The sequence below is a fragment of the Pseudophryne corroboree genome (assembly GCF_028390025.1).
Source record: "Pseudophryne corroboree isolate aPseCor3 chromosome 3 unlocalized genomic scaffold, aPseCor3.hap2 SUPER_3_unloc_32, whole genome shotgun sequence".
NCBI lineage: Eukaryota > Metazoa > Chordata > Amphibia > Anura > Myobatrachidae > Pseudophryne > Pseudophryne corroboree.
In genome coordinates, this window is record NW_026967522.1 from 516127 (window position 1) to 544000 (window position 27874).

The window sequence follows — 27874 nt, forward strand, 5'->3', positions numbered from 1 at the left end:
GGTTGCGAGGATATTGTCACATATTACGTCAACAAGTTATTAGCAATACCGGATTCATGTATATTACTGTATGATACTGTGGTCGGTTTGAACTGGTCTTTAGCTGGGAGCCCAGAAGTAACCTGTAATCACATCACAAGATTAGGTGTCACTCAGTGTTCCAGCTGACCAATGACACACAGTGTACTGAATATGTCCCGCCCCTGGACCAATGGAAGACCTTACATTCCCCATTGTACTGTTATTGGAACATTGTATAAAAGGACGCACCTGGCCCAGGTTTCAGTCACCTTTCTCAGAGGTCATCTTGTAAGACGACTGAGGCCTGGAATCTGGTGGCGCAGCGTATGTATGAAGGTAACTTACTATTGTATTGTTATAGTTGTATTGCTAATTGTACTCGCATTTATTTCCCGTCTGTTGTATATTATTGCATGTATTACTGTATCTTTGAATTGTATTGTGTTGCTACAGTGCAGCATTGTTATCCCTTTGTGTCCGCTAGGGACTAATATATATGGTTATTGGGTTGGACCTCTAATCCTAATTTACCCATCTGTCTCCACTAAGTTATTTTGTTAATCTGGCGAAGCGTCAGGGACACTTCCGACACTATACTAAGGTCTAAGTGTGTTATATTGCTGTAGCCATATATATTCACGAAGGTGTTACGAGAGCGTCACACCGCTCAAAAGGTACGCTAAGTGGTGCTACACATAGCGTAACATTGAGGAAACTGCGCAACTGACTTATCGTCCATCGGTTTATTTTAAAAACAGTTTATCACAAAGTTAAAAAAAACAACAGTACATTTGAATAGACATAATTTATTTAAAACCAACAAATGATAAAACTATTTAATTACACAGAGAGACCCCCCCACCCCCTTCCCCCGTAATATCATCCAACTATTCAAATGAGCTGTCAAAATCAGACATAGCCAAAATTAAACTGGAAATATTTTGCTTTTAAACAACTTTATTTCATATCTTTAATACACATATTTTTGTCTATATTTTAAACTTAAAAAATACTTTACTCTGCACAACAGCCTATGGGGGTCATTCAGACCCAGCCGCAATAGTGGCCCGCAGCAGTTTACCCGGTGGTGGCAAAATGCACATGCACAGCGGCCACACAGACACACACATTGTGGTCGCATCCCTGAGGGGTGAACGCGGGCAGGGTGGGACGATTTTCTGGGGGGGCTGCGTGGTGTCACATCTGTGTTCATCTCTGATTAACCCCCTATAAGCTTCTAGAGTGTACCTCATATCTCATCTTTTCCAAGTTACTACAAATGATATGGATCGGTAGCAGCACTACTTTCAGGATTATTACACAGAACACACATAGAGGCTGACACAGCAAATAACAGTAACACATATAAGGGATTAACTAGAAATAAGGAAGCATGATCATCATTAAGTCTAATTATCAACTGGTTCTGTGCGGGACCCATACACCTCTTTACTGTCTCCAGCAGCCCCTAGTACTACACTGCAGCCACCTGCCCTGTCTACCACCCACTACTGCCACTATCCTGTCTCCCCCCCACTACTGCTACCCACCTTGTCTCCCCCCAGTACTGCCATCCACCCTGTGTCTCCCCCACCACTGCCACCCACCCTGTCTCCCCCCACTACTGCTACCCACCTTGTCTCCCTACCTACTGCCACCCATCCTGTCTCCCCCCTACTGCCATCCACCCCGTGTCTCCCCCCACTACTGCCATCCACCCCGTGTCTACCCCCACTACTGCCATTCACCCCTTGTCTCCCCCCACTACTGCCATCCACCCCATGACTCCACTACCACCCACCCTGTCTCCCTGCTCTGACACTTCAGCGCTGCTTGGGGACGTTTACCCACATAGATACTGCCTACAGCAGCCCCCGCTACTGCACTACTGCCACCCACCCTGTCTCCCCGACATCTAAGCACTGCTTGGGAATCTATGGTACTGCTAAGTCCTTCATCAACAGATGGAAGAAGCTTGGGCAGTACGGAGGCAGAAGCTGCTTCTGGTACCGTGGTCATGCAAGGCTGGGAGAGTCAGTAAGATTATTTAATAGCGGGTCTAATTCAGTAAGGATTGCAGATGCTACTAATTAGCAGAATTAGCAATCCTTTTCCTAGCGCGCTAGGGGCCGCCCATCACAGGGCAAGGCCACCCAGCATGCTGACCGCCGCCTCCTCCCTGATGAAGCAGAAAATGCGATTGCCTCACAATTTCTGCTTCATCGTAGAAGTTAGTGAAGCCTCCTGCTGCAGCTCAGTTGCGCCCGCAGGAGGCCCGACGCATTCTTCTCGAATACAGCGGCTGCATGTCACAAAGCCACCATGATGATGTCCGTTTGTCCGCCTTTGCCCTCTGTTCGCGCTACACTGCCCCCGCACCGATTCGCACCTCCCTGGAAATGGAGCATTGCCCACCAACCCTCGTGACCGCCTCTGCCTGACAGGCAATCACATTTTCTGTGGCCTCTCCGCAGAAAATGCGGGCGCATGCACAGGATGGGTGCAGTGGATGCGCCCGCAACTTTTTCAGAATAATTCCATTTGGATCACACACTGCGATCCAACCTGAATTAGGCCCAGTCACCATCTTACAGGCAGCCGGTGCAGGGACCAGAGAATGGGTGTTATGTGGCAGGAACGGGCTAGTTAGGTAACAGCCTGGCTGCTGCATTCTGTACATGCTACAACTGGTGCAATTCTTCTGCTGGGAGACCCAGGTAGATGACATTGCAGTAGTCTATATGAGATGATACAAGTGCATGTACGACATCAGGTAGAGAATTAAGTGCTGGAGTCTGGCTATGGTCCACATATGAGGATCTGATTCTGGCTGATACCGGATGTCTAATGGTGTCACTCCACCATCCAGGACACTAATATTCTGCACATGACCAGCATTTTGTAATTCTGAACCCCCAAGCGTAAGTCTGGCTGGTAGCAAAGCTGAGCTGTAGCCCTGCCCTTTGTTGGTGAGCTTCTATCATAAGGACCTGTTTCACCAGGACTGAGTCACAGCGAACTGGCATCACCCACACCTGGAGCTCAGCTAGACATTTAGGATTGGTGCTGGGTTCTCAGTACCCAGAGCAAAAGACAGGTCATCTGCATAGCAGTGGTAGATGAGGGCATGACACCTGATTATTTCACACTGTGGTAACATGTGTATTGCAAAAAGTATAGGAGATGATAAGAACCTTGAAGAACAACACATGGCAATGATAAGTATACTCCAGAAGATTAAAATGGCTTCTCACCTGTGTGTCTTCTCTGGTGTGTAACAAGTTGTGATTTCTGTGTAAAACATTTCCCACACTCAGAACATTGAAATGGCTTCTCACCTGTGTGATTTCTGTGATGTATAACAAGAGCTGAGTTGTCTGCAAAACATTTCCCACACTCAGAACATGGAAATGGCTTCTCACCTGTGTGACTTCTGTGATGTATAACAAGAGCTGATTTGTGTGCAAAACCTTTCCCACACTCAGAGCATGGAAATGGATTCTCACCTGTGTGACTTTGCTGATGTCTAACAAGATGTGATTTCTGTGTAAAACATTTCCCACACTCAGAGCAAAAAAATGGCTTCTCACCTGTGTGACTTCTGTGATGTATAACAAGATCTGATTTGTGTGCAAAACATTTCTCACACTCAGAACATGCAAATGGCTTCTCACCTGTGTGACTTCTCTGATGTTTAACAAGTTGTGATTTCCGTGTAAAACATTTCCCACACTCAGTGCAAGAAAATGCCTTCTCACCTGTGTGACTTTTGTTATGACTAACCAGATCTCTTCTCACCTGTGTGACTTTTGTTATGACTAACCAGATCTGATTTGTGTGTAAAACATTTCCCACACTCATGACATGGAAATGGCTTCTCAGCTGTGTGACTTTGCTGATGTGCAAAAAGATGTGATTTCTGTGCAAAACATTTTCCACAGTCAGAACATGGAAATGGCCTCTCACCTGTGTGAATTCTTTGATGTCTAGCAAGTTGTGATTTCTGTGCAAAATATTTCCCACACTCAGAACATGGAAATGGTGATATACCTGTGTGACTTCTCTTATGTGCATCAAGAGTTGATTTGTATGTAAAACATTTCCCACACTCAGAACAGGAATATGGTTTCTCACCTGTATGTATTCTCTTATGTATTACAAGAAGTGATTTGTATGTAAAACATTTCCCACACTCAGAACATGGAAATGGAGTCTCACCTGTGTGACTTCGCTGATGTTTAACAAGTTGTGATTTCCGGGTGAAACATTTCCCGCACTCAGAACATGGAAATGGCTTTTCACCAGTGTGATTTCGCTGATGTGTAACAAGATGTGATTTCAGTGTAAAACATTTCCCACACTCAGAACATGGTAATAGGTTCTCACCTGTGTGACGTCTCTGATGTGTAACAAGATGTGATTTCTCTGTAAAACATTTCCCACACTCAGAACATGCAAATGGCTTCTCACCTGTGTGACTTCTCTGATGTTTAACAAGTTGTGATTTCCGTGTAAAACATTTCCCACACTCAGTGCAAGAAATTGGATTCTCACCCGTGTGACTTCGGTTATGACTAACAAGATCTGATTTGTGTGCAAAACATTTCCCACACTCAGGACATGGAAATGGCCTCTCACCTGTGTGACTTCGCTGATGTATAACAAGATTTGATTTCTGGGCAAAACATTTCCCACACTCCGAGCAAGAAAATGGCTTCTCACCTGTGTGACTTCGCTGATGTCTAACAAGTTCTGATTTCCGGGCAAAACATTTCCCACACTCAGAGCAAGAAAATGCCTTCTCACCTGTGTGACTTTTGTTATGACTAACCAGATCTGATTTGTGTGTAAAACATTTCCCACACTCATGACATGGAAATGGCTTCTCAGCTGTGTGACTTTGCTGATGTGCAAAAAGATGTGATTTCTGTGCAAAACATTTTCCACAGTCAGAACATGGAAATGGCCTCTCACCTGTGTGAATTCTTTGATGTCTAGCAAGTTGTGATTTCTGTGCAAAATATTTCCCACACTCAGAACATGGAAATGGTGATATACCTGTGTGACTTCTCTTATGTGCATCAAGAGTTGATTTGTATGTAAAACATTTCCCACACTCAGAACAGGAATATGGTTTCTCACCTGTATGTATTCTCTTATGTATTACAAGAAGTGATTTGTATGTAAAACATTTCCCACACTCAGAACATGGAAATGGAGTCTCACCTGTGTGACTTCGCTGATGTGTAACAAGATGTGATTTCAGTGTAAAACATTTCCCACACTCAGAACATGGTAATAGGTTCTCACCTGTGTGACGTCTCTGATGTGTAACAAGATGTGATTTCTCTGTAAAACATTTCCCACACTCAGAACATGGAAATGGCTTCTGACCTTTGTGACTGCACTGATGTGAAACAAGTTGTGATTTGCAGGTAAAACATTTCCCACACTCAGAACATATCAGTGGCTTCTCACCTGCCTTAGCTGCCAGATGGGTAATAAGCTTTGTGTTCTGTGTAAAACATTTGGCATCTATAGAACAGGGAAACACTGTATCTACTCTCAGAGCTGTAACAGATGCACCAATATCAGAGTGATCAGGAGAACATTTCCCAGGATCAGAGGGATCAGCTGATAGAGCTGGATGTATAATTGGGGTAATGGGATTATCTCCTGGAGAATCCTGTCTGCTGTCATTATCTTTTATGTCACAATCCGGGGATAACATTAGATGTCCTTCTGAGATATTCCTGCTTGTGGGTCCATCTGCTGGAAATAAAATACATTATGGGAATGTGACATTTTCTGTAACAATATTAATCTTGTAAACAATAGGAGAAAATTACATTTTGGGACACTTAATAGTAAATGTGTGTATTAAAACATAACATTTAATGAAGGCTTTATAATAATGTCTCCTAACGTTACTCCTGGAAGCATTGGTAAACCTGTACATGTGTTACTCACCCTTATATAAGGTATATTGCTACAGCAGAGTAGGTGTGGAACAAGGTATTTTACATGCAATACACCATATAATACACTGCAATCATCATCTGCTAGGTTATAATCCATTGTTACACCCCCATCATCAGTGTCTTACTGTACCTCTACTCTCAATAGTAATAAGGAAGATGTGTGTACGGTATGATATAGATAATAACATATCAGAATCTATACAGCTGCCGCCATACTTCTGCTTCTCATATGTGTGCTATTGGCAGCAGTGAACATCTGAGTGAGAGTGCAGGGAAGACAGCAGAGTCTGATGAGAAAGAGATTGGATCTGCCTTTGCAGGGATGTACCACACCTGTCACCCCGGTTATTATATAATATAATAAATAAGAGGGGCGTGGACTATCCAGACGTGCTTTCTGGAGCTCTCCTCACTAAGTGGCTTCTTATCTACCCTACCTAAAAGCTCTCAGCCACCGCTGGGACCAAGACCCAATCTATTAAGTCCCCCACTCCTCCTGCCCTAAAGCCGCTCACTCCGCTCAGTCTGGGCACCGTTCACTGCTGCAGCCTAGTGACGCAGCTGAAGCCACGGGCTGTATTCTGGGACTACGTGTGCCCAGTCTTTCCTGCACGCTCCGGAGACCTGACTTGGAGGCGCTTTTGCCTCAGGTGGGAGCACTGGCTCTTCCGCTACTGCTGGGGGCAGAACGGGCTGCGCACAGTCACCGGAGCCCGGCAGTGTATTGGAAAGTGAGGTGATGATCAAGCACTCTTGCTCCGTTGCTCTTTCTCCAAATTCCACTAGCCGATCTGCTAAGATATCCGTGTCGAACCCCCTACCCCGGAGCTGTTGGACCTCTGGCCCTGCTAGGTATGAAACATAGCTGCTGCTAGGAGAGAGGGTGGGGCTTGTGGAGCTCACCGGTTCTGTACGAATGTCTACTGGTAGGCCACCATCTTCAATGCCAACGCCCTTAGCACTCTACCTCCGCCCAGAGGGACATCTCCAAGCTCACAAGTGCCGCCCTCATGATGCTTCTGGATGCGTTGAAAGGGATATCCACACCCTTCTCCTGATACACGATCTACAGATCGTCCTTAGACATTCCGCTGAAATCCACCATCTTGTGCTTTCTCCTGCGCTGCAGTTACTCCTCTATTAACTTGGCTTCTCCAATCAGGTGACCGAAAAGCCACCTAGGATTATCCCACCGCTATGCTAGCAATTTCTGTGACCGGATGGTTCTCTATGAAAACCCTCGCCCTACCTCGCGTCCCGCCCCAGTCACAGAATGGATGTTTAGGTCACAGGGGATCTGGCCAATTAGGGGATTCCCACTTACTGTCGGTAACCGCCTACTACTGACACCACCCACTGCGCAGTGGGCGGGTACTACACTGTTACCACTAGACTCCTTGTTGCCATGGAGTCAGGAACCATGGTACTGCTCTGTATGCATCGACACGCTAACCACACCTGTGTGGTGTTGACGAATCACTAGTGGCTGGACTAGGACTCTGCACGGTAGCTGGCGGGAGGCAGAGCTTGGAGACGCTGAGTGCACCCTGGACAGCCAGAAAACAGAACTATGTTTGGTATAGCTCTGCAGATCACAAGATGAAGCTGTCGTCTTGAGGCAGATGTTTATTCACCCAGTCTTAAAAAAGACTTCCCTACTGCTAGGGGCAACAAGAATACAGCAAGATGTTTACAGCAGAGTGAAAATGGTATAATACCTTTGGATGCTCATAGGCCTCCTCTTTTTATCTTACTCTAATATACATACCACAGGGGGTAAGTCCACCATGCTATTCTCAACCATTGTTTATCCATGTGATGTGCATGCCTTGGCCACATGCACAGCTACCATTGTCCTCTATGGACGGTGGGGAGTAGTCACTCTCCTTTGACCGTCCCATCCTGGAGGGTTAGTATCCGCCCTGGTGACGCTCAGTCTAGGCTGGGGGAAGTTTTCCCATCTAAACTACTTCCAGGAATCTGCCCGGGTACCCAGCTCACCATCTCCAGCCTAAAATTGGGCTCCAGAGATGGGCAGCCTAGAACCCCGGTCAGGGTTTCCTGCCCACCGACGGTGATCACTATGGAGCTCCAGAAAACCACTCAGCTTGTTTTAAAGCTGAGCTGCTCCTCTTTCTCCCCATGATACTTCCATGTGGGAGGCTAGAGAGGAAGGCATTCCATTTTGGGGGGAAAGTACTGGGGGAATCCAACAGCCTACACCAGGCATGTCCAAACTGCTGCCCTCCAGCTGCTGTGAAACTACATATCCCAGCATGCCCTGACACAGTTTTGCTGTCAGAGAATTCTAAAGCTGTTTCAGGGCATGCTGGGATGTGTAGTTTCTCAACAGCTGGAGGGCAGCAGTTTGGACATGCCTGGCCTACACAGTTATGGATTCACCCCTCCTGGAACACACAACCAAGTGCTTAGAGATTAGAGATATAGATATATATATAGAGGTACAAATCAGCCGGCACTCACTCGTCTATTAAGCAGCTTGCCCCGGTGCCGTAATCCAAATAAATGCATATAGGTCCAAACGTGGAAAAAAAGGCACTCCAGAGGCACATGAAATAAGCAAACTTGTATTGAAAGTGTGACGTTTCGGGGATAACCCCTTCCTCAAGACATAACCATATATCTTGAGGAAGGGGTTATCCCCGAAACGTCACACTTTCAATACAAGTTTGCTTATTTCATGTGCCTCTGGAGTGCCTTTTTTTCCACGTTTGGACATATATATATATATATATATATGTTGAAAGATAAGCCCGGCACTCTGTTTGTAGTCCAGATTTAGCCCCGTTGCCTCCAGTGTGGAAATCAATAGTAAATAAAGGAGTCTGCGGCACTCAAGGTCTTATCAAAAAGCTGATTGTTATTGAAACATCAAAACAGGGATGTTTGATGTTTCAATAACAATCAGCTTTTTGATAAGACCTTGAGTGCCGCAGACTCATTTATTTACTATATATATATATATATATATATATATATATATATATATATAGCATCACATGTCCATCCCGCAACAAAGTCACTAGTATAGACAGGACCAGCACACTGTAGTCTAGTCAAAATGCAGTATTTACTCCATATGTGTGAATAAAGATACATGGCTCAGCATATACTCATCGTTAGCAAGCACAGGGAAACACAATAGACCTCCCGAACAGCTGTTTTCGGACTTAATCCATCATCAGGGGAACAGTCATCAAAAGTGCCATAGTGCCTTGTGCAAAAAATGCCTGTATAAAGTGCCAAAACCAAGCTCACTTGTGTGCTCTATTTAAGCACACCTACTGGTGCTTACCTGCCGCACCTGTGATCTCCACCACCGCCCCCCCCTCCCCCCGATGATCGTATCCACCACCCTGCCTGTCTGGGTCCCCCGCCGTTGGAACGCAGTGGTGCAATGTGAATTGGTACTATGATGTGGCCACGCCCCTTCTCCACAAAGCGATGCCCCTACATTTTTGATGGGCGCACACTGACTTTGCTTTACAATATGGGAGGGGGAGCACCAATGCACTTTCTGACAAATTGTCTAGTTCCATCTCTGGTGCAGAGTGTCCGGTATAGCTACACAGCCCAGCAGCACTGTCACCCCCCCCCCCCTCCCTCCCCCCTCACAGCACTTTTGTAGTGTCCAAATCAAGGCTGAGTTTTTATATTTAAATCATTAATAAGAACCTTAATTCCGATGGAACCCAGAACAGCACAGGTAGGACCCCAATTTTGAAAAGTGAAGGGTCCCTGGGACCCACTTTTTTTTGGGATCATCGCGATCACTCCCTGGAGTGCTGAGGTGCCGGGAGCATAGCTCCCAGACCCCAGCGCCCTACGATCCCCCGTGAGTGGCGCACGCTCCTGCAGCTTGGGGCGCTCGTACCGGCTGCCGTGGCTTGCCACCTCTGTAGTGCTCCGCTCACAACGGCACACACAGCGCTGCCACAGGAGCGGATCTCCTGGCTGCAGTGGTTCCGCTCTTCCCCGGCACACCGGGGGGGGGTTCCCTCACTGCCGCGGTCGCCGGAGAGGTCCATACATTTTAAAGATGTCACCTAGCGCCAGTATACACCACCGTTCAAAAGTTTGGGGCCACCAAGACAATTTCGTGTTTTCCATGAAAACTCAGCTATTTATCAAATTAGTTGCACAATGAATAGAACATATAGTCAGGACATTGCCAAGGTTAGAAATAATGATTTTTATTTGAAATAATAATTTTCTCCTTCAGACTTTGCGTTCGTCAAAGAATGCTCCCTCTGCAGCAATTACAGCATTGCAGACCTTTGGCATTCTAGCTGTTCATTTGTTGAGGTATCTGAAGAAATTTCACCCTACGCTTCCTGAAGCTCCTCCCACAAGTTGGATTGGCTTGATGGGCACTTCTTGCGTACCATACGCTCAAGCTGCTCCCACAACAGCTCAGTGGGGTTGAGATCTGGTGACTGCGCTGGCCACTCCGTTACAGACAGAATACCAGCTGCCGGCTTCTTCCATAAATAGGTCTTGTATAATTTGGAGGTGTGCTTTGGGTCATTGTCCTGTTGTAGGAGGAAATCCCTTTTACCTTGTACAAATCTCCCACTTTACCAGCACCAAAGCAGCTCCAGACCATCACATTACCTCCACCATGCTTGACAGATGACGTCAGGCACTCTTCCAGCATCTTTTCACTTGTTCCGAGTCTCACAAATGTTCTTCTGTGTGATCCAAACACCTCAAACTTCGATTCATCTGTCCATAACACTTTTCTCCAATCATCCTCTGTCCAATGTCTGTGTTATTTGGCCCATATGAATCTTTTCCTTTTATTGGCGTTTTCTTTGCCACTCTGCCTAGAAGGCCAGCATCCCGGAGTCGCCTCTTCACTGTAGACGTTGACACTGGCGTTTTGCGGGTACCATTTAATGAAGCTGCCAGTTGAGGACCTGTGAGGCATCTATTTCTCAAACTAGAGACTCTAATGTACTTGTCTTCTTGCTCAGTTGTGCACCAGGGCCTCCCACTTCTCCTTCTGCTCTGGTTAGAGCCTGTTTGTGCTGTTCTCTGAAGGGGTTATGAACCACAGGTAGTGGTTCATTCCTGTTTTCCGTATTTTATGTTTATAGTTGTCTTGCAGGCCAGGATTTCCCGTTGCTCTGGTTTAAGAAGATTCTTGTTTGCTGCCAGTGGTGAGTCTGTGTAATTGCAGCTCGTTCCCATGTGTTCAGCCTCACCTGTCTGTTGATTGCACCTCTCAGTTGTGCAGCAGGGCAGCTGCACGACATAATTAATTAAGACTCTGTTATATTTTGGCTCAGTGCAATTCACAGACGCTGGTGATATTTCCAGGGTTCCAGAGTTCTGAGCTAGTCCCTGCCAGTTCCTGAGCTCCTGTCTAGCAGTGTCTGTCTAGCTGCTTCCAGTGTCAGTTCCTGAGTGTCAGTTCCTGTGTCTGATTCCGTGTCCTGCCATGAAGCATTCCTGTCCAGAAGTCCTGTGGCTTTGTCTGTGCCTGGTCGAATATCTGGCTTCTTGTTGTCCACCAGTCTGTCGTTTGGGACTCTGCCTGTTCTCCAGTTCTGAGAGTCTGTGTCGGCTACATTGGGGGTTCCTGTCCGTTTGCCAGTATTTGTACCGGTTCCGTGAGTAGCGGCTTTGCTGCATCCGTCGGCCTAGGCCGCAGTATTCTTTAGTTATATTTAGTTACTGGTGTTTTGCAGAGGGTTCTGCTTATGCTGTCACCGCCGGTATGCAAAAGTATTGTGTCGTCGTGTGGACAACATTTCCTTTGTTGTTCTTTTCCTTTGGCGGCGTGCCGCACATATATTTAGTTTTAGGGTAGTTAGTAGCCCCTAGCTTTCTGTTTTAGTTAGAGGTCCGCTTTTTATTATCCTGTCTCTATTCACGCCTTGTTTCACACCAAGACCTGGGGGCATCGGAGTTGGGCAGACATAATTCGCCCTTCAAATGCGGCTGCCATGGGCCCAAGAACCCATAGTTACTCAGGCGTGAACTGACCACAAGGGTAAAACAACGGAGGTAGGGTGCTAGTGGCTATTTCCACACCACACCTTATTTCAACGTCACGTTCTGGTGCTCAGGACTCACTACGCAACATCTCCCTTGTTCTGAGCACCAGGAACCTAACATTATCACCAGCCATACCACAAAAAAGAAAAAAAAACAAAAACTTTTTTTGGCCCAGTCCAGTGTCTAGTCTAGAATCCAGTCTTGTCAAAAATCCAGTCCTGTCTAAAACTCAGTGTGCAGAATCCAGTCCGGTGTTTAGAATCCAGTCCTGTCTAAAACTCTGTGCAGAATCCAGTCCGGTGTTTAGAATCCAGTCCTGTCTAAAACTCTGTGCAGAATCCAGTCCGGTGTTTAGAATCCAGTCCTGTCTAAAACTCAGTGTGCAGAATCCAGTCCGGTGTTTAAAAATCCAGCCCAGTCTTGTCTTGTTTAAAAGTCCAGTCTAATCTTGTCTTACAATCTTGTCTTGTCTAGTTTGAAATCCTCCTATGCAAGCCCTGCAAGCATCTCTCAGCCCTGAACTCTGCTTTCAGTGCTTTGAAACCTGAGTGGCTGGAAGTTTTGCAGCAATCCTTAAGGCAACTGCAAACCTTCTGACCAAATTTTTGCTTATTTTGCCAGAAGTTGTTGAGAGTTCATCCTATAAAGAGACTCTTGCTCACAGTATGGTGACAAGTGAATCCTCAGGTTTAATTAAAGAGAAAAGGTTTAAAAGTTTTCCACGGCCCAGGCTAGTCTAGAATCCAGCCCTGTCTAAAACTCAGTGTGCAGAATCCAGTCCGCTGTTTAAAAATCCAGTCTTGTCTAGTTTAAAAGTCTAGTCTTGTCGTGTCTAACAACAATCGTGTCTAACAACAATCGTGTCTAACAACAATCGTGTCTAGTCTTGTCTTTTTTGAAATCCTCCTATGCCTACTATGCAAGCCCTGCAAGCATCTCTCTCAGCCCTGAACTCTGCTTTCAGTGCTTTGAAACCTGAGCGGCTGGAAGTTTTGCAGCAATCCTTAAGGCAACTGCAAAACCATCTGACCAAAATTTTGCTTACTTTGCCAGAAGTTGTTGAGAGTTCATCCTATAAAGAGACTCTTGCTCACAGTATGGTGACAAGTGAATCATCAGGTTTAGTTAAAGAGAAAAGGTTTAAAAGTTTTCAGCGGCCCAGGCTCTCAGAATAGGAGCGTCTGCATCGCAGAATCTTAGATTTATGCCTATATTGTGGGGGTTTAGGCCACTATTTGCAGACCTGTGAGTTGAGCAAGCCAAAGTGTGGCGACAAGTCATGCCCTCTGGCCAAGTTGAGTCAGGATACATGACCTACTCCTGTCAACTGTGGCAGAGGTGCTTGTCACACAACCCACACTAAAAAGCTCTCTGTCCTATAATTGGGGTTTTTGGGCTAGGGAGCCCCATTATAGATTCAGGAACCAAAGGAGAATGTTCCTCTCCTCTCTTGATTTTCCTGTGGAAGCAGAGTTGCAAACCCCTGGAGCCGGGCCCGATGCCCAGAGTCCTGGAGCCGTGCCCAATGCCCAGAGTCCTGGAGCCGTGCCCAATGCCCAGAGTCCTGGAGCCGTGCCCAATGCCCAGAGTCCTGGAGCCGTGCCCGGTGCCCAGAGTCCTGGAGCCGTGCCCGGTGCCCAGAGTCCTGGAGCCGTGCCCGGTGCCCAGAGTCGTGCCCGGTGCCCAGAGTCCTGGAGCCGTGCCCGGTGCCCAGAGTCCTGGAGCCGTGCCCGGTGCCCAGAGTGGAGCCGTGCCCGGTGCCCAGAGTCGTGCCCGGTGCCCAGAGTCCTGGAGCCGTGCCCGGTGCCCAGAGTCCTGGAGCCGTGCCCGGTGCCCAGAGTCCTGGAGCCGTGCCCGGTGCCCAGAGTCCTGGAGCCGTGCCCGGTGCCCAGAGTCCTGGAGCCGTGCCCGGTGCCCAGAGTCCTGGAGCCGTGACCGGTGCCCAGAGTCCTGGAGCCGTGACCGGTGCCCAGAGTACCGGGTGCTCTAGGTTATAGAGGGACATCGAATATTATAGCTCAGGTGTCAATACCAGAAGGGGTCTCAGAAGCTGTTACCCCAGGTAAGGACTTGAAAAGAGCAACCCCAGAAAGGGTATCTAAAACCATATAGTTCCAGAAGGGAACTCGAGAAGCAAAACTCCAGAAGGGATCTTTGAAGTAATATCCCCAAGTGGGGTCTCGAGAGACGCAGCCCCTAAGAAGGGTCTAGAGGTCGCTTCCCCAGGAAAGCACTTAAGAGGCATAGCGTTAGTGGAGGTTCTGAAGGTTATAGCTTCAGCAAAAGTCCCGGAAGTCATAGTCCCGAGAGAAGTTTTTACTGGAACCGACGGCCCGGTCCCAGTAAAAGAATCCGAGGTGCTGACAGCAGCGGGGTTCCCGAAGGCCACTGCCCCAGCGGGGTTCCCGAAGGCCACTGCCCCAGCGGGGTTCCCGAAGGCCACTGCCCCAGCGGGGTTCCCGAAGGCCACTGCCCCAGCGGGGTTCCCGAAGGCCACTGCCCCAGCGGGGTTCCCGAAGGCCACTGCCCCAGCGGGGTTCCCGAAGGCCACTGCCCCGGGTGGGGTTCAGAAAGTCACTGCCCCGGGTGGGGTTCAGAAAGTCACTGCCCCGGGTGGGGTTCAGAAAGTCACTGCCCCGGGTGGGGTTCAGAAAGTCACTGCCCCGGGTGGGGTTCAGAAAGAGTCTCAGCCCATTGCTTTGACTACAGGATGTGCTTTTCTGTCATCTTCTAAAGTTTCGGTACCTAGGGGAATGCAACCAATCTATGGTCTGCTCTCAGATTCCGAAACTGATAAGGTTTCTTATATGCCGGGGCACTCTGGTAGGAGACGGAAGAAGCATCTGATTGCTCGACCTATATGTTTTGAAGAATGTTATGAGCCAGAGATTTCTTCCTTTCCTGGTGTCGCCAAGCAAGCACAGGGTAAAAAAGAAAAATAAATTTCTCTTTCATCCACTAGGGGACACTGGAGTCCTATACAATAGGGGTGTGAAGCTTGCAACCGGAGGTGTGGTACAATCTAAAATTAGCATTGCCTGCACAGCCGGTTCCTCCCCCTTCACATCCCTCCTCCCTCAGTTTAGAAAATTGTGCCGAGGTGGTAACAGGCACTGAAGAGAGCTCCTGCTCCATGAAGTTTTGTTTATGTATTTATTTATTTTTAATCCTTTATGACTGGCCCAATCCCTCCTAACTAAAGGGAGGGTGCAGGTCTTAAAAGACAAGATGGTAAATGCCCTATCCCACCTAAATGAAAGGGGGTGCAGGCTTTACCAGAAGTGAAAGCTGCGTCCCCCTAATAAAAGGAGGACAAGGTTCAGGATTGAGAGACAAGGATTCCTTCTAAAGGGGTCTGCATCTCTCTCAACATACAACTGTGAGTACTGGTTGTTTTATTGCAGGCGCGCCGGACAGCGGTCAGTGTGGGGCGGGATCCCCTGTCAGCAGGTGCCGCTACGGGGCCCGGGGAGAGGAGGAGGAGAGCGTTCCCGGTGCATGCCGTCTAAAACATAGTGCCGCGCGGTTGAGATCCTTCAGTCGCATGTGGGGGAGGCCAGCGGGGAGCGCACAGTAGATAGCGCACTTTAAGTCTTCCCTGCCAGCAGAGAAAGACGCCGCTACGGGAGCTGTGAGAGCGGTCCCGGCGCGCGACGGCCAGCGGGAGATTTGTATTACAGCGCTGTGGAGCACTTAACCTCAGCCGCCGGAGGCGGGGAGGAGACGCTACAGCGAGCACGAAGCTGAGGAGAATTCCTCAGCCGCGTGAAGACACGGCCATAGAGTGTAAGCAGGGGGGCTCACCAGTGGAAGATCCCCCTTCTAAATAAAGTGTCCAAAATTTTTAATTGTCGGCCATCTTAAAAATCATGCAAGCATGGAGTGCACCTACCCCTATTATAGATTAATAGTAACACAGCGCACCCTGCTGGTGAAATGTTATATGAGAATCTCCTGAAGAATATAATGGGATTATGAGGTCTTTTCAAAGGAACTCTATTACAAAGAGCCTACAGAAAATACGTAGAAGCAAGTGAAGCCAACTCTAACACCGTAGCTGACGTACAGTTGGGTGTGAGGCGGTTGCAAGTCGGCTGGTGTAAAGACAAAAGAAATTAAATATTTTTAATTTATTTTTTATTTATATTTTCTTCTCTACAATATAGAGATATTTCCAGCCAGGCAACTCAATACCTTTTGCTTCCGTCATATATCACAGTCTTTCTCTTCCTAGTTTAAAGGGTGAAAGCGCTGCGACACGGTCTGGTAAGGGGTTTAGTCAACATGTCTAAAACACCAACCAAGACATCCAAGACCTTTTATGTTTGCATGTAACGGAATGAGCATGCGGATGGCAGCTCCGAGGTGTGCGATTCCTGCTTAGACAAGGACATTCCACCTGAGAGCAGTGCTCCGGCTAGGTCATGGAAAAATAACCTTGCAGATAAAATCTCCAATGAGATGGCGGACTCCCGCACGCAACAATCAAAGGCTGCAGGATTCTCAAAGACGATGGAACACGTTCTCATCAGGTTAACGCCGCCCGCACAAGCCGTAACAAATGTATGCAGGGCAGTTAAAAGGCCTAATCCTCTTGTACCAGAAGCAGAGGAGAAAAGGGTCTTCTCATTGATACAGAAGCGGAAGAGGGCTTCTGATCCTGGGAACTGGCTGCTTGCTGCAGTCTTTTTCCCCTCCCTATGCCCCGGGGCAGAAATGAGGAGCCTTTCGCTCGCTTTCCTTTATTGGAACGAAAGGACTGCGCCTGATAATACGGCGTCTTCTTATTTTGAGAGGCGACCTGGGGTAAAAATTTGGATTTTCCAGCCGTTGCCGTGGCCACAGAGTCTGAAAGACCTACCCCAAATAACTCCTCCCCTTTATAAGGCAGCACTTCCATATGTCGTTTGGAATCTGCATCACCTGACCACTGTCGTGTCCATAACCCTCTTCTGGCAGAAATGGACAGCGCACTAATTCTTGATGCCAGTCGGCAAATATCCCGCTGTGCATCACGCATATATAGAAATGCATCTTTTAAATATTCTATAGTCGGTAAAATACTGTCCCTGTCTAGGGTGTCAATATTTTCAGTCAGGGAATCCGACCACGCTACCCCAGCACTGCACATCCAGGCTGAGGCAATCGCTGGTCGCAGTATAACACCCGTATGTGTGTAAATACATTTTAGGATACCCTCCTGCTTTCTATCAGCAGGATCCTTAAGGGCGGCCGTCTCAGGAGAGGGTAGAGCCACCTGTTTTGATAAGCGTGTGAGCGCTTTATCCACCCTAGGGGGTGTTTCCCAACGTACCCTAACCTCTGGCGGGAAAGGATATGATGCCAATAATTTTTTAGAAATTATCCGTTTTTTATCGGGGGAAACCCACGCTTCATCACACACTTCATTTAATTCCTCAGATTCGGGAAAAACTATAGGTAGTTTTTTCTCACCGAACATAATACCCCTTTTAGTGGTATTATCAGAAATATGTAAAACATTTTTCATTGCCTCAATCATAACGTGTGGCCCTACTGGAAGTCACATTCGTCTCTTCACCGTCGACACTGGAGTCAGTATCCGTGTCGACGTCTGTATCTACCATCTGAGGTAATGGGCGTTTTAGAGCCCCTGATGGCTTTTGAGACGCCTGGACAGGCACAAGCTGAGTAGCCGGCTGTCTCATGTCGTCAACTGTCTTTTGTAAAGAACTGACACTGTCACGTAATTCCTTCCAGCATCTCATCCACTCAGGTGTCGACTCTCTAGGAGGTGACATCTCTATTATAGGCAATTGCCCCGCCTCCACATCATTTTCCTCCTCATACATGTCGACACACCGTACCGACACACAGCACACACACAGGGAATGCTCTGACAGAGGACAGGACCCCACTAGCCCTTTGGGGAGACAGAGGGAGAGTATGCCAGCACACACCAGAGCGCTATATTAATATACAGTGATAACCTTATATAAGTGTTTTTCCCTTATATAGCTGCTATATGTTCAAATATCGCCAATTAGTGCCCCCCTCTCTTTTTTACCCTGTTTCTGTAGTGCAGGACTGCAGGGGAGAGTCAGGGAGACGTCCTTCCAGCGGAGCTGTGAGGGAAAATGGCGCCTGTGTGCTGAGGAGATAGGCTCCGCCCCCTTCTCGGCTGCCTTTTCTCCCGCTTTTATGAGGAATCTGGCAGGGGTTAAAATTCATCCATATAGCCCTGGGGGCTATATGTGATGTATTTTCGCCAGCCAAGGTGTTTTTATTGCTGCTCAGGGCGCCCCCCCCTAGCGCCCTGCACCCTCAGTGACCGAAGTGTGAAGTGTGCTGAGGAGCAATGGCGCACAGCTGCAGTGCTGTGCGCTACCTTGGTGAAGACAGGATGTCTTCTGCCGCCGATTTTCCGGACCTCTTCTTGCTTCTGGCTCTGTAAGGGGGCCGGCGGCGCGGCTCTGGGACCGGACTCCATGGCTGGGCCTGTGTTCGATCCCTCTGGAGCTAATGGTGTCCAGTAGCCTAAGAAGCCCAATCCACTCTGCACGCAGGTGAGTTCGCTTCTTCTCCCCTTAGTCCCTCGATGCAGTGAGCCTGTTGCCAGCAGGTCTCACTGAAAATAAAAAACCTAAAAACTAAACTTTTCACTAAGCAGCTCAGGAGAGCCACCTAGTGTGCACCCTTCTCGTTCGGGCACAAAAATCTAACTGAGGCTTGGAGGAGGGTCATAGGGGGAGGAGCCAGTGCACACCAGCTAGTTCTAAAGCTTTACTTTTGTGCCCAGTCTCCTGCAGAGCCGCTATTCCCCATGGTCCTTACAGAGTTCCCAGCATCCACTTAGGACGTCAGAGAAATTTAGTTACTGGTGTTTTGCAGAGGGTTCTGCTTATGCTGTCACCGCCAGTACGCAAAAGTATTGTGTCGTCGTGTGGAGAACATTTCCTTTGTTGTTCTTTTCCTTTGGCGGCGTGCCGCACATATATTTAGTTTTAGGGTAGTTAGTAGCCCCTAGCTTTCTGTTGTTTTAGTTAGAGGTCCCCTTGTTATTATCCTGTCTCGGTTCACGCCTTGTCTCACACTAAGACCTGGGGGCATCGGAGTTGGGCAGACATAATCCGCCCTTCAAACGCGGCTGCCGTGGGCCCAAGAAACCATAGTCACTCAGGTGTGAACTGACCACACGGGTAAAACAACGGATGTAGGGTGCTAGGGGCTATTTCCACACCACACCTTATTTCAACGTCACGTTCTGGTGCTCAGGACTCACTACGCAATATCTCCCTTGTTCTGAGCACCAGGAACCTAACAGAAGGGAGTAGTACAGACCGTTGTAGGAAATGTTCAGTTTCTTGGCAATTTCTTGCATAGAAGTAGTCTTCATTTCTAAGAACAATAATAGACTGTCGAGTTTCACATGAAAGTTGTCTTTTTCTTGCTATTTTGAGAGTATTATCAAACCCACAAATGTGATGTTCCAGATACTCAACTAGCTTAAAGGAAGGCCAGTGTTATAGCTTCTCTAACGAGCAAACCCGTTTTCAGCTGTGCTAACATGATTGCACAAGGGTTTTAAAGGATTTTCTAAACATCCATTAGTCTTCTACCGCGATTAGAAAACACAATGTACCATTAGAACACTGGAGAGATGGTTGCTGGAAATGGGCCTCTATACAACTCTGTAGATATTCCATTAAAAACCAGACGTTTGCAGCTAATATAGTCATTTACCACATTAACAATGTATAGAGTATTTCTGATTAAATTTAATGTTACCTTCATTGAAAAAAACAGTGCTTTTCCTTCAAAAAAATAAAATTTAAATTTAAAAAAAAAAAGGAAATTTCTAAGTGACCACAAACTTTTGAACGGTAATGTATGATCCGGTGCATCTGAAGATGTGAAACAGACCACTACCTCAGGAGATCCAATTGAAATGTTCTGGCATGGAACCTTCTGTACTAGAGCGCCTGGTCGTAAAACCACTCGGACCACATCCTGGAGCGTCCTTGCCTTGTCCTCTGGGAGGAACACTCTCTGAGCCACTGTATCCAGAAACAGCCACTGAGTAGGCTCCTGTTCCTGGGAATGTTCCTCAGAAGTAGGGACTTCTGTAAATTGAGGATCCACCTATGATGTGACAGAAGCTGAATAGTGCGGCCTATATTGAGCAATAGAAACTCCCTGGATCTCACCTTTATCAAAAGCTCGCCTAGGTAAGGGACAATATTGATCCCCTGGACTCGGAGCTGGAACATTATCTCTGCCATCACCTTTGTGAAGACCCTTGGAGCTGTGGCCAGGCCGAAGGGTAGCGCCTGGAACTGGTTGGGATCGTTCAGCAGGGCAAACCGCAGTTAGGTAATAAAAATAAATAGCGCTAGTGGGTCATAGATGAGATAAGTATATCAAACAACATATTTAATACTTAATAAAATCAATATAACATCTATATGGAGTAACAATATATGATGAATAAAATATTTAAAAAACCTTAATGAAAAAGGATTTTAGGAAAAAACCGCAGGTAGGCCTGATGGGGTGGCCAAATCGGGATATGGAGATGATCATCCTTTATATCCAGCAAGACCATGAACTCCCGTTCTTCCAGACCCGCAATCACTGCTCACAAGGATTCCATCTTGAACTTGAAAACCTTTCCTTAAAGGATTCAGCAATTTTAGTTTCAAAATGGGTTTTACTGAACAGTCTGGTTTTGGTACCACAAACAGGATGGAGTAGTAACCCTTTCCCTGTTGTTGTAGTGGCACTGGAACAATGACTTGGGACTGGGCTTACTTTAGTTGCGGCAGCGGGGAGCTGCTTTCAGTGGGTCCTTGGGCGCATGTGTGGCTTCCGGAGGTCGGGGGCCGGGTGCTGCGGTGGGTAGTTGCTGCAGCAGAGCCCTGTATCAGTGACTCAGTCTCAGGAAGTCGGGGCCGGAGCTGGGTTAGCTAAAGTGCTGCAGCTGAGAATGTCCCCAGTGCTGGGGGTGGCCATGTTGGAGACCTGAGATCTGCCAATGAAATCCACACTCTGTATCCAGCCAATCCAGTGTAGTCTTCCCTTATAAAAGGGAGGCTGGCTCAGGGAGAGAGAATGCCAGTGCTTCAAGTTACTTTCCTGTGAAAGGTGCTCCAGCTCTATGCTCCCAGGCTGCTCCTGGTTCCCCAGTTTCGGTTGCTATTATCTGTCCATGACCTATCACTGCTGCAGTCCTGTCACTTATCCCGTCGCCACTCATGGAGGCGCTCACGGGGATCCCGGTCGTTAAGGGGCTTCTGGTGGTAAACACTGGTTCCTGCGAGCGTCTCGCAAGCCCAAGCCATAGTCTTCATTTCTTCAAAGTCAGTTTCTCAGCCTCGTCTACCAGTCACAAGCCACAGACTTTCAGTTCTTGAAAAACCCAGTCTCCTTCAGCCTTGTCTACCAACCACAAACCACAGTCTTTCAGTTCCGCAATACTGGTGATCTTCAGCTCCATTTCTCAACTCGTTTAATCATAGACTTCAGTTCATTATTCCGTGTCTTTCAATTCCTCAAGTATCGGTGTACAGTTTCTTCATTAAAAACAGTTATCCATCTACAGAGTTCTCATTCTTTTTATGCCCTCCAGCCAACTCTAACACCCACTAGGCCTCCACCTCATGAGGAAGAACTACATTCAACCTTCTCGTCTACTTCCTACACAGTCAGCTGTCCTCCCAGCCCAAGTTCTATTGCCAATCTCCACCGATCGGGACCACGCAGCCGAGATACCACCTTGAGATTCCCTCGGGGTGGGGGAGCACCATCATGCCAAGGCCCTAGTGGAAGCTGAACTGGTGCTTTGTTCCCGAGAACCTGTGGTGGCGGTTTTCTTATCTTGTCTCTGGTGCCTCTCGCCGCATTTCAGGTGCCTCCGGCTCTTGATCTGAACCTGGCAGTCCGAAAGGACTGGGTAGACCTCCTTGGGTAGGAACGCCTAGCCAGCTGGGCCCCAGAGGGGAGAAACGTGGATTTACCTGCAGTAACCTTTGAAATCCATGTATCCAACTCAACTCCAAATAGCCACTCCCCTGAGAAAGGAAGATACTCCACACTCTGCGCTTGGAATCTGCGTCCGCTATCCACTGACGCAGCCACAAAGTTCTGCGCACAGACACTGCCATAGCAGTAGACCTAGCGTTAATAGCGCCTTTCCCCTTGAGAGAGTCACACAGGAGGCGTGCAGTGTCCTGAATGTGCTTTATGAGAGTCACCAGGGACGTATCTCCCACAAGGCTTTCTTGAATTTGGGCCGCCCATGTATGAATGGCATGTGTCATCCAGCAACCCGCTATCACAGGTCTTTGTGATACACCAGCCGCTGTGTAAATAGACTTTAATGTAGTCTCTATTTTCCTATCCCCAGGGTCCTTTAATGCAGAGGAGCCAGGGACTGGTAATAGCACTTTCTTTGATAGGCGAGAGACTGATACGTCTGCTGCCGGGGGCTCTCCCCAGTGTTTCCTGCCTTCTGGAGTAAATGGGAAAGTGTGCAGAAACCGATTTGTCACCTGGTATTTTTTATCAGGATTTTTCCAGGTTAACTTAAACATGTCATCTAGTTCCTTAAGCTGGGTACACACTGGCAGATATATCTGCTGTCCAATCGATCTGCAGCTATATATGCAGATGGGGATTGTTCATACACACTGAAAGATGCACTAATATATCTGCAGATATATTGCAGCTGCTGTGTCTTTCACAGACATATTGCTTGTACACACCTGCAGATCAGCAAAAGATATATTGGACAACCAACTGATTGGCCAATATATCTGCCAGTGTGTACCCAGCATTGGAATCAGGGAAAGGGACACTTTTTTTCTGTACTAAGAAAAACGACTGCTGTACTGCAGCGTCTTCCAAAGGGACTTTTATCACATCCCTGATAGCAAGTATGAGGGGCTTGATACTCTGTGCAGGTGGTTAATCCTCTGTAATAGGATCCCATTCCTCCTGTACCTCGGTAAATCAGGCAGCCCACGCTTATGTGGCCCTGAACTAGGGAGGGGGGGCTGTTTATCATCTGCCCTTCCAGCTAGGTCTGCTACAGCCTGCTGCAGTTGTTGTGTCTTTTGATTATTAGCAGTGAGCTGGGATGACATGGCTGCCATCATGGTTTTTATGGCACTGAGCCAGGATGCTCCTGACCCTCCCCCCCTTCCCCAGCCTCCTCACTAACTTGGAAGGATTGGCTGCATTGTTCACATGAGAGGGAACCATCCGCAGAGGGAGAATCTGGTGTGACATACACTGCATAATTGGTGTTTTACCATGTTTACAGTACACACACGTGTATATATAGCAAGCCTGCCCTTACTGTATGTGAGAAGGAGACACAGAGAGAGGAACAGCACACCCAAACCTGTCAGACTCAGTATAACACTGGAGTCTTGTCCTTTTTAGGACACTATAGTGTGTATAATAGCGGCTCTCCCCCTTATTTACACCCCTGTACCAGTTTCCTGTGTGTCCCGAGTGTCTGGAAGACCCGTCTGTCCTTGCTGCTGCAGCTGCAAGCAGAGGAAGGCGCCAAAACGCTGCTGCACCCGCTTTAGGTAGCTCCGCCCCCTATAATTGCGCCATAGATAAGCATATATTTATACTGGCAATGTCTTCTAACAGGTGTAAAACGTAACATGAATGCCTGTTTCTACCACCGCTGCCAGTGTACACAGGAAACTATAGCGGATTCCTCCGTGGAGCGTCCCCTGTAATCGTGCCGCACCAAGAGCCGGGAGGACCCCTTGGGGGTCCTCTGGTTTGTACTCACCACTCGTCTCACCTCCCGGCATTGCTAGGTGTGTGCGGCATGCTGAGATTGCGTTTGGTAAGGCGGAGTGCCCTGCGGTACCAACAACCTCTCAGGACGGTGAACCTGCAGCGGGGAAGCGGCTCTGATGCCTGAAGAGACCGGTAACCCCCCCCCCCCCCCCCCCCAACTCCCTCAGTGCAGGTCTACTGTTATGCTGTATGGGCAACAGTATACCGACAATAACAAAGTTTAAAATAAACTGAAGAAAAAATCCTCTGGAGCTCCAGAGTGGCATCCTCTCCTGAGGGCACATTTTACTAAACTGGCTTATATATTATAGATATATTAATATATCTATTAGCACACGCCGGTCTATATGGTTTATGTATAGACCGGCGTGTGCGAATAGAGACACTCAGGGCATCTAATACCATAGGCTGAGGTACTGCTAGCACACAGTATGGCTGCTGGTGAAAGTGACATGATGTGAGGGGAGAGCAGGAGTATAATAGGGGCTGATGTCTCCTGATGTACGAGATACACCAGAGAGTGTGGAGAGGAGACTGGTCAGATCTCTGGGCTGGTAACACAGTGACATGATGTGAGGAGGTGAGCAGGAGTATAATAGGGGCTGATGGCTCCTGATGTATGAGATACACCAGAGAGTGTTGGGAGGAGACTGGTCAGATCTCTGGGCTGGTAACACAGTGACATGATGTGAGGGGGAGAGCAGGAGTATAATAGGGGCTGATGGCTCCTGATGTATGAGATACACTAGTGAGTGTTGGGAGGAGACTGGTCAGATCTCTGGGCTGGTAACACACAGTGACATGATGTGAGTGGAGAACAGGAGTATAATAGGGGCTGATGGCTCCTGATGTATGAGATACACCAGAGAGTGTGGGGAGGAGACTGGTCAGATCTCTGGGCTGGTAACACACAGTGACATGATGTGACGAGGAGAGCAGGAGTATAATAGGGGCTGATGGCTCCTGATGTATGAGATACACCAGAGAGTGTTGGGAGGAGACTGGTCAGATCTCTGGGCTGGTAACACACAGTGACATGATGTGAGTGGAGAACAGGAGTATAATAGGGGCTGATGGCTCCTGATGTATGAGATAAAACAGAGAGTGTGGGGAGGAGACTGGTCAGATCTCAGGGCTGGTAACACACAGTGACATGATGTGAGGGGGAGAGCAGGAGTATAATAGGGGCTGATGGCTCCTGATGTATGAGATACACCAGATAGTGTGGGGAGGAGACTGGTCAGATCTCTGGGCTGGAAACTGTGACATGATGTGAGGGGGAGAGCAGGAGTATAATTGGTGCTTGCTGCCGGAGACCCTGGCGGCCACATGGTTAATAGCAGCCATGGCACTGAAGAGGTTAACACTAAGTGTCCGGCGCCATTTACAGGACAATAGGCGCTTGGCGCCACTTTTAAAATGCACTGATGCTAGGCACCAGGTATTGAAATGTAAAAAAATCATCATCGATGGCGCGCTGCTGCGGCCCGGATCCTCTCCAGTGGCAGCGAAATGGTAAACCCCCGGCGCGTACACACACCAGCGCCAGAGGAGAGAGTGCTGCAAGGCGCCGCAGCTGGGAGACCAGGACCTCCGACTCCCGGTGTATGCGCCGGAGAAAGGAGCCACAGATGACCAGATTGCGCCACAGATGGGGGACCAGGCTAGCCGGCTCCCTGTGCGGCGGGAGGAGACAGGTGCTGAGGTCCAGGAGCTGGGCTCCCTGCGCCTCAACATTGCACAGGTACAGGGCCGCGGGGGCCAGGATGAGCGTCATGGGCTGCCGGGCTCCAGGAGGGAGCAGACACTGACGCCATGGGTGCGCCACTCACAGGGGACCGGGCTAGCTGTCTCCCTAGCGGCGGGGGGCACATAGAGCGATATGCACTGAGTTATGGGAGCTAAAGGCACAGAGCCGCGGTGGCCGGGAGGAGCGTCCCGAGATGCCGGGCTATCAGATAGGGGGGTGCGCCGCAGCCTCAGATCTGGGGGCTGCGGCGAGGCAACAGATTTTGGCCACACTGGGTGGTGGTGGGGGGCAGCAGCGGGGCAGGTAACAGTTAGCCCCTGCTACAGCCAGCCCCCCACTCAGTGCACCCTGCCGACCCCTGGGGAGAGGCCTAGCAGTCAGGCTGCAGAGCTAGGGCAGCTGAGCGCTGGGCACAGTACAAACAAACCTAATAATGTATTGAAATGTATTTAATATATATAGTATGGTGAGGCACTGCAGTGCCTGGGTAAGTGGAGCCTGTGCAGGGCACTGGCTCAGTGTATATATAGGCAACAGTGTGTATAATTTATTTGATTTGTATTTTAAGTGAAATGCACTTACTTGGTGGTGTGTCCCAGGAGGGGGGAATCCATTACTGTGCAGGCTGATGGATTCCTCCAGACCTTTTCCCCAAAAATGTAATCCCTTCCTCTCTAGCCTCCCACATAAAAGTATCATGGGGTTAGAGAGGAAAAGCTCAGCTTCCCAACAAGCTGACTGGTTTTCTTGAGCTCCATAGAGATCACCCTCGGTGAACAGAAAACTCTGACAGAGGATCTAGGCTGCCCATCTCTGGAGCCCGAATTCAGGAAGCAGCTGGTGAGCTAGATCCCGGGCAGATTCCTGGAAGTAAGTTTCAGCAGGAAAACTTTCCCCCAGCCCAGACTGATCATCACCAGCGTGGATCCCAACCCTCCAGGATGGGACGGTCAAAGAAGAGTGACAACTCCCCACTGTCCATAGAGGACAATGGAAGCTGTGCATGTGGCCAAGGTTTGCACAGCTCATGAGTAAATAGTGATTGGTTACCCCCTGTGGTACTGTGTGGAACATGGACATAAAAAGGAGGCCTGCAAGCCTCCAGAGTGTGTTATACCATTTGCGTTCTGCTGTAAACATCTGCAGTATTGCAGAGTCTTTTTTAAGACTATTTTGGGCAAATAAACATCTTCTGCCTCAAGATGACCGCTTCATCTTGCGACCTGCAGAGCTAGGCGAAACCTAGCTCAGTTTTCCGGCTGTCCGGGGTACACTCAGTGTCCCCAAACTCCGCCTTCCGCCAGCTACCGTGCAGAGGTCTAGACAAGCGACAAGTGTGGAATAGTCAGCACCACACAGGTGTGGTAAGACAATGTGTCGACGCATACAGAGCAGAACCGTGGTTCCAGGCACCACGGCAGGGTAGGAGTCTGGTGGTGGCATCATAGTCGGTAACATGCGATTACTGACGGTAAGTGGGAATCCCCTATCTGGCCAGGTACTGTGTCACCTAAACATCCATTCTGTGACTGGAGGCGGGACTCGAGGTGGCGAGGGCCCTCTTACGGAACAGTCAGGTCACAGTGCTGATGGCTCCCGACTCCCCCACTGGAAAAATACACATTCATTAGTTTGTACTGACAGAGGAGGGTGTCAGATTGCTGTAGTCACTGAGTAAGGAGAATATGTGTTTATTACTCACCTGTGCTGATATCTGTAGGGATCTCCTCCTCCTTACACTGCTGATCACCCCTCACATACGTGTCTTCTTCTCCCTCTATATCTTCTGCCTTTATATCAGTGACATACGTCTCTACTTCTCCCTCTATATCTTCTGTCTTCATATCAGTCACATACGTCTCTTCTTCTCCCTCTATATCTTCTGCCTTTATATCAGTCATATATGTCTCTTCTTCTCCCTCTATATCTTCAGTCTTTATATCAGTCACATACGTCTCTTCTTCTCCCTTTGTATCTTCTGCCTTTATATCACTCACATACGTCTCTTCTTCTCCCTCTATATATTCTGTTTTAATATCAGACAGACGTTCTACCTAAAAACACAAAAATTTGCACAGTCAGACTTAACTGAGGTGAAACAGTATAATATCAGTGTATAAGACACACAGCTCCTCTACAGATCATATAGTGACAGTCACTGAGGTATATTGGAGAGACCCTAAATCCCACCTACCTGATCCTCCTGTGGGATCCTGTGATTCTCCTCTGTACAATCCTGGGAATACAGAGGACGGGGACATCTCTCTGGGGTATCTCTGTTACTGGGACCATCTGT

The 27874-nt window shown here is 48.2% G+C and overlaps 1 protein-coding gene across 1 annotated transcript in view; it reads right to left on the reverse strand.

Moving 5' to 3' along the window:
* Positions 1-3716: 3716 nt before the first annotated feature.
* Positions 3717-27874, reverse strand: part of LOC134984041 (uncharacterized) — a 198076-nt gene continuing 173918 nt past the window's right edge. The window contains exons 12-13 of the mRNA XM_063949682.1: positions 27281-27470; positions 3717-5790 (exon numbers count right to left, since the gene is read on the reverse strand). Of these exons, the coding sequence (XP_063805752.1) occupies positions 3800-5790; positions 27281-27470 (2181 nt within the window). The 3' untranslated portion in view covers positions 3717-3799. The remainder of the gene's footprint in view (positions 5791-27280; positions 27471-27874) is intronic.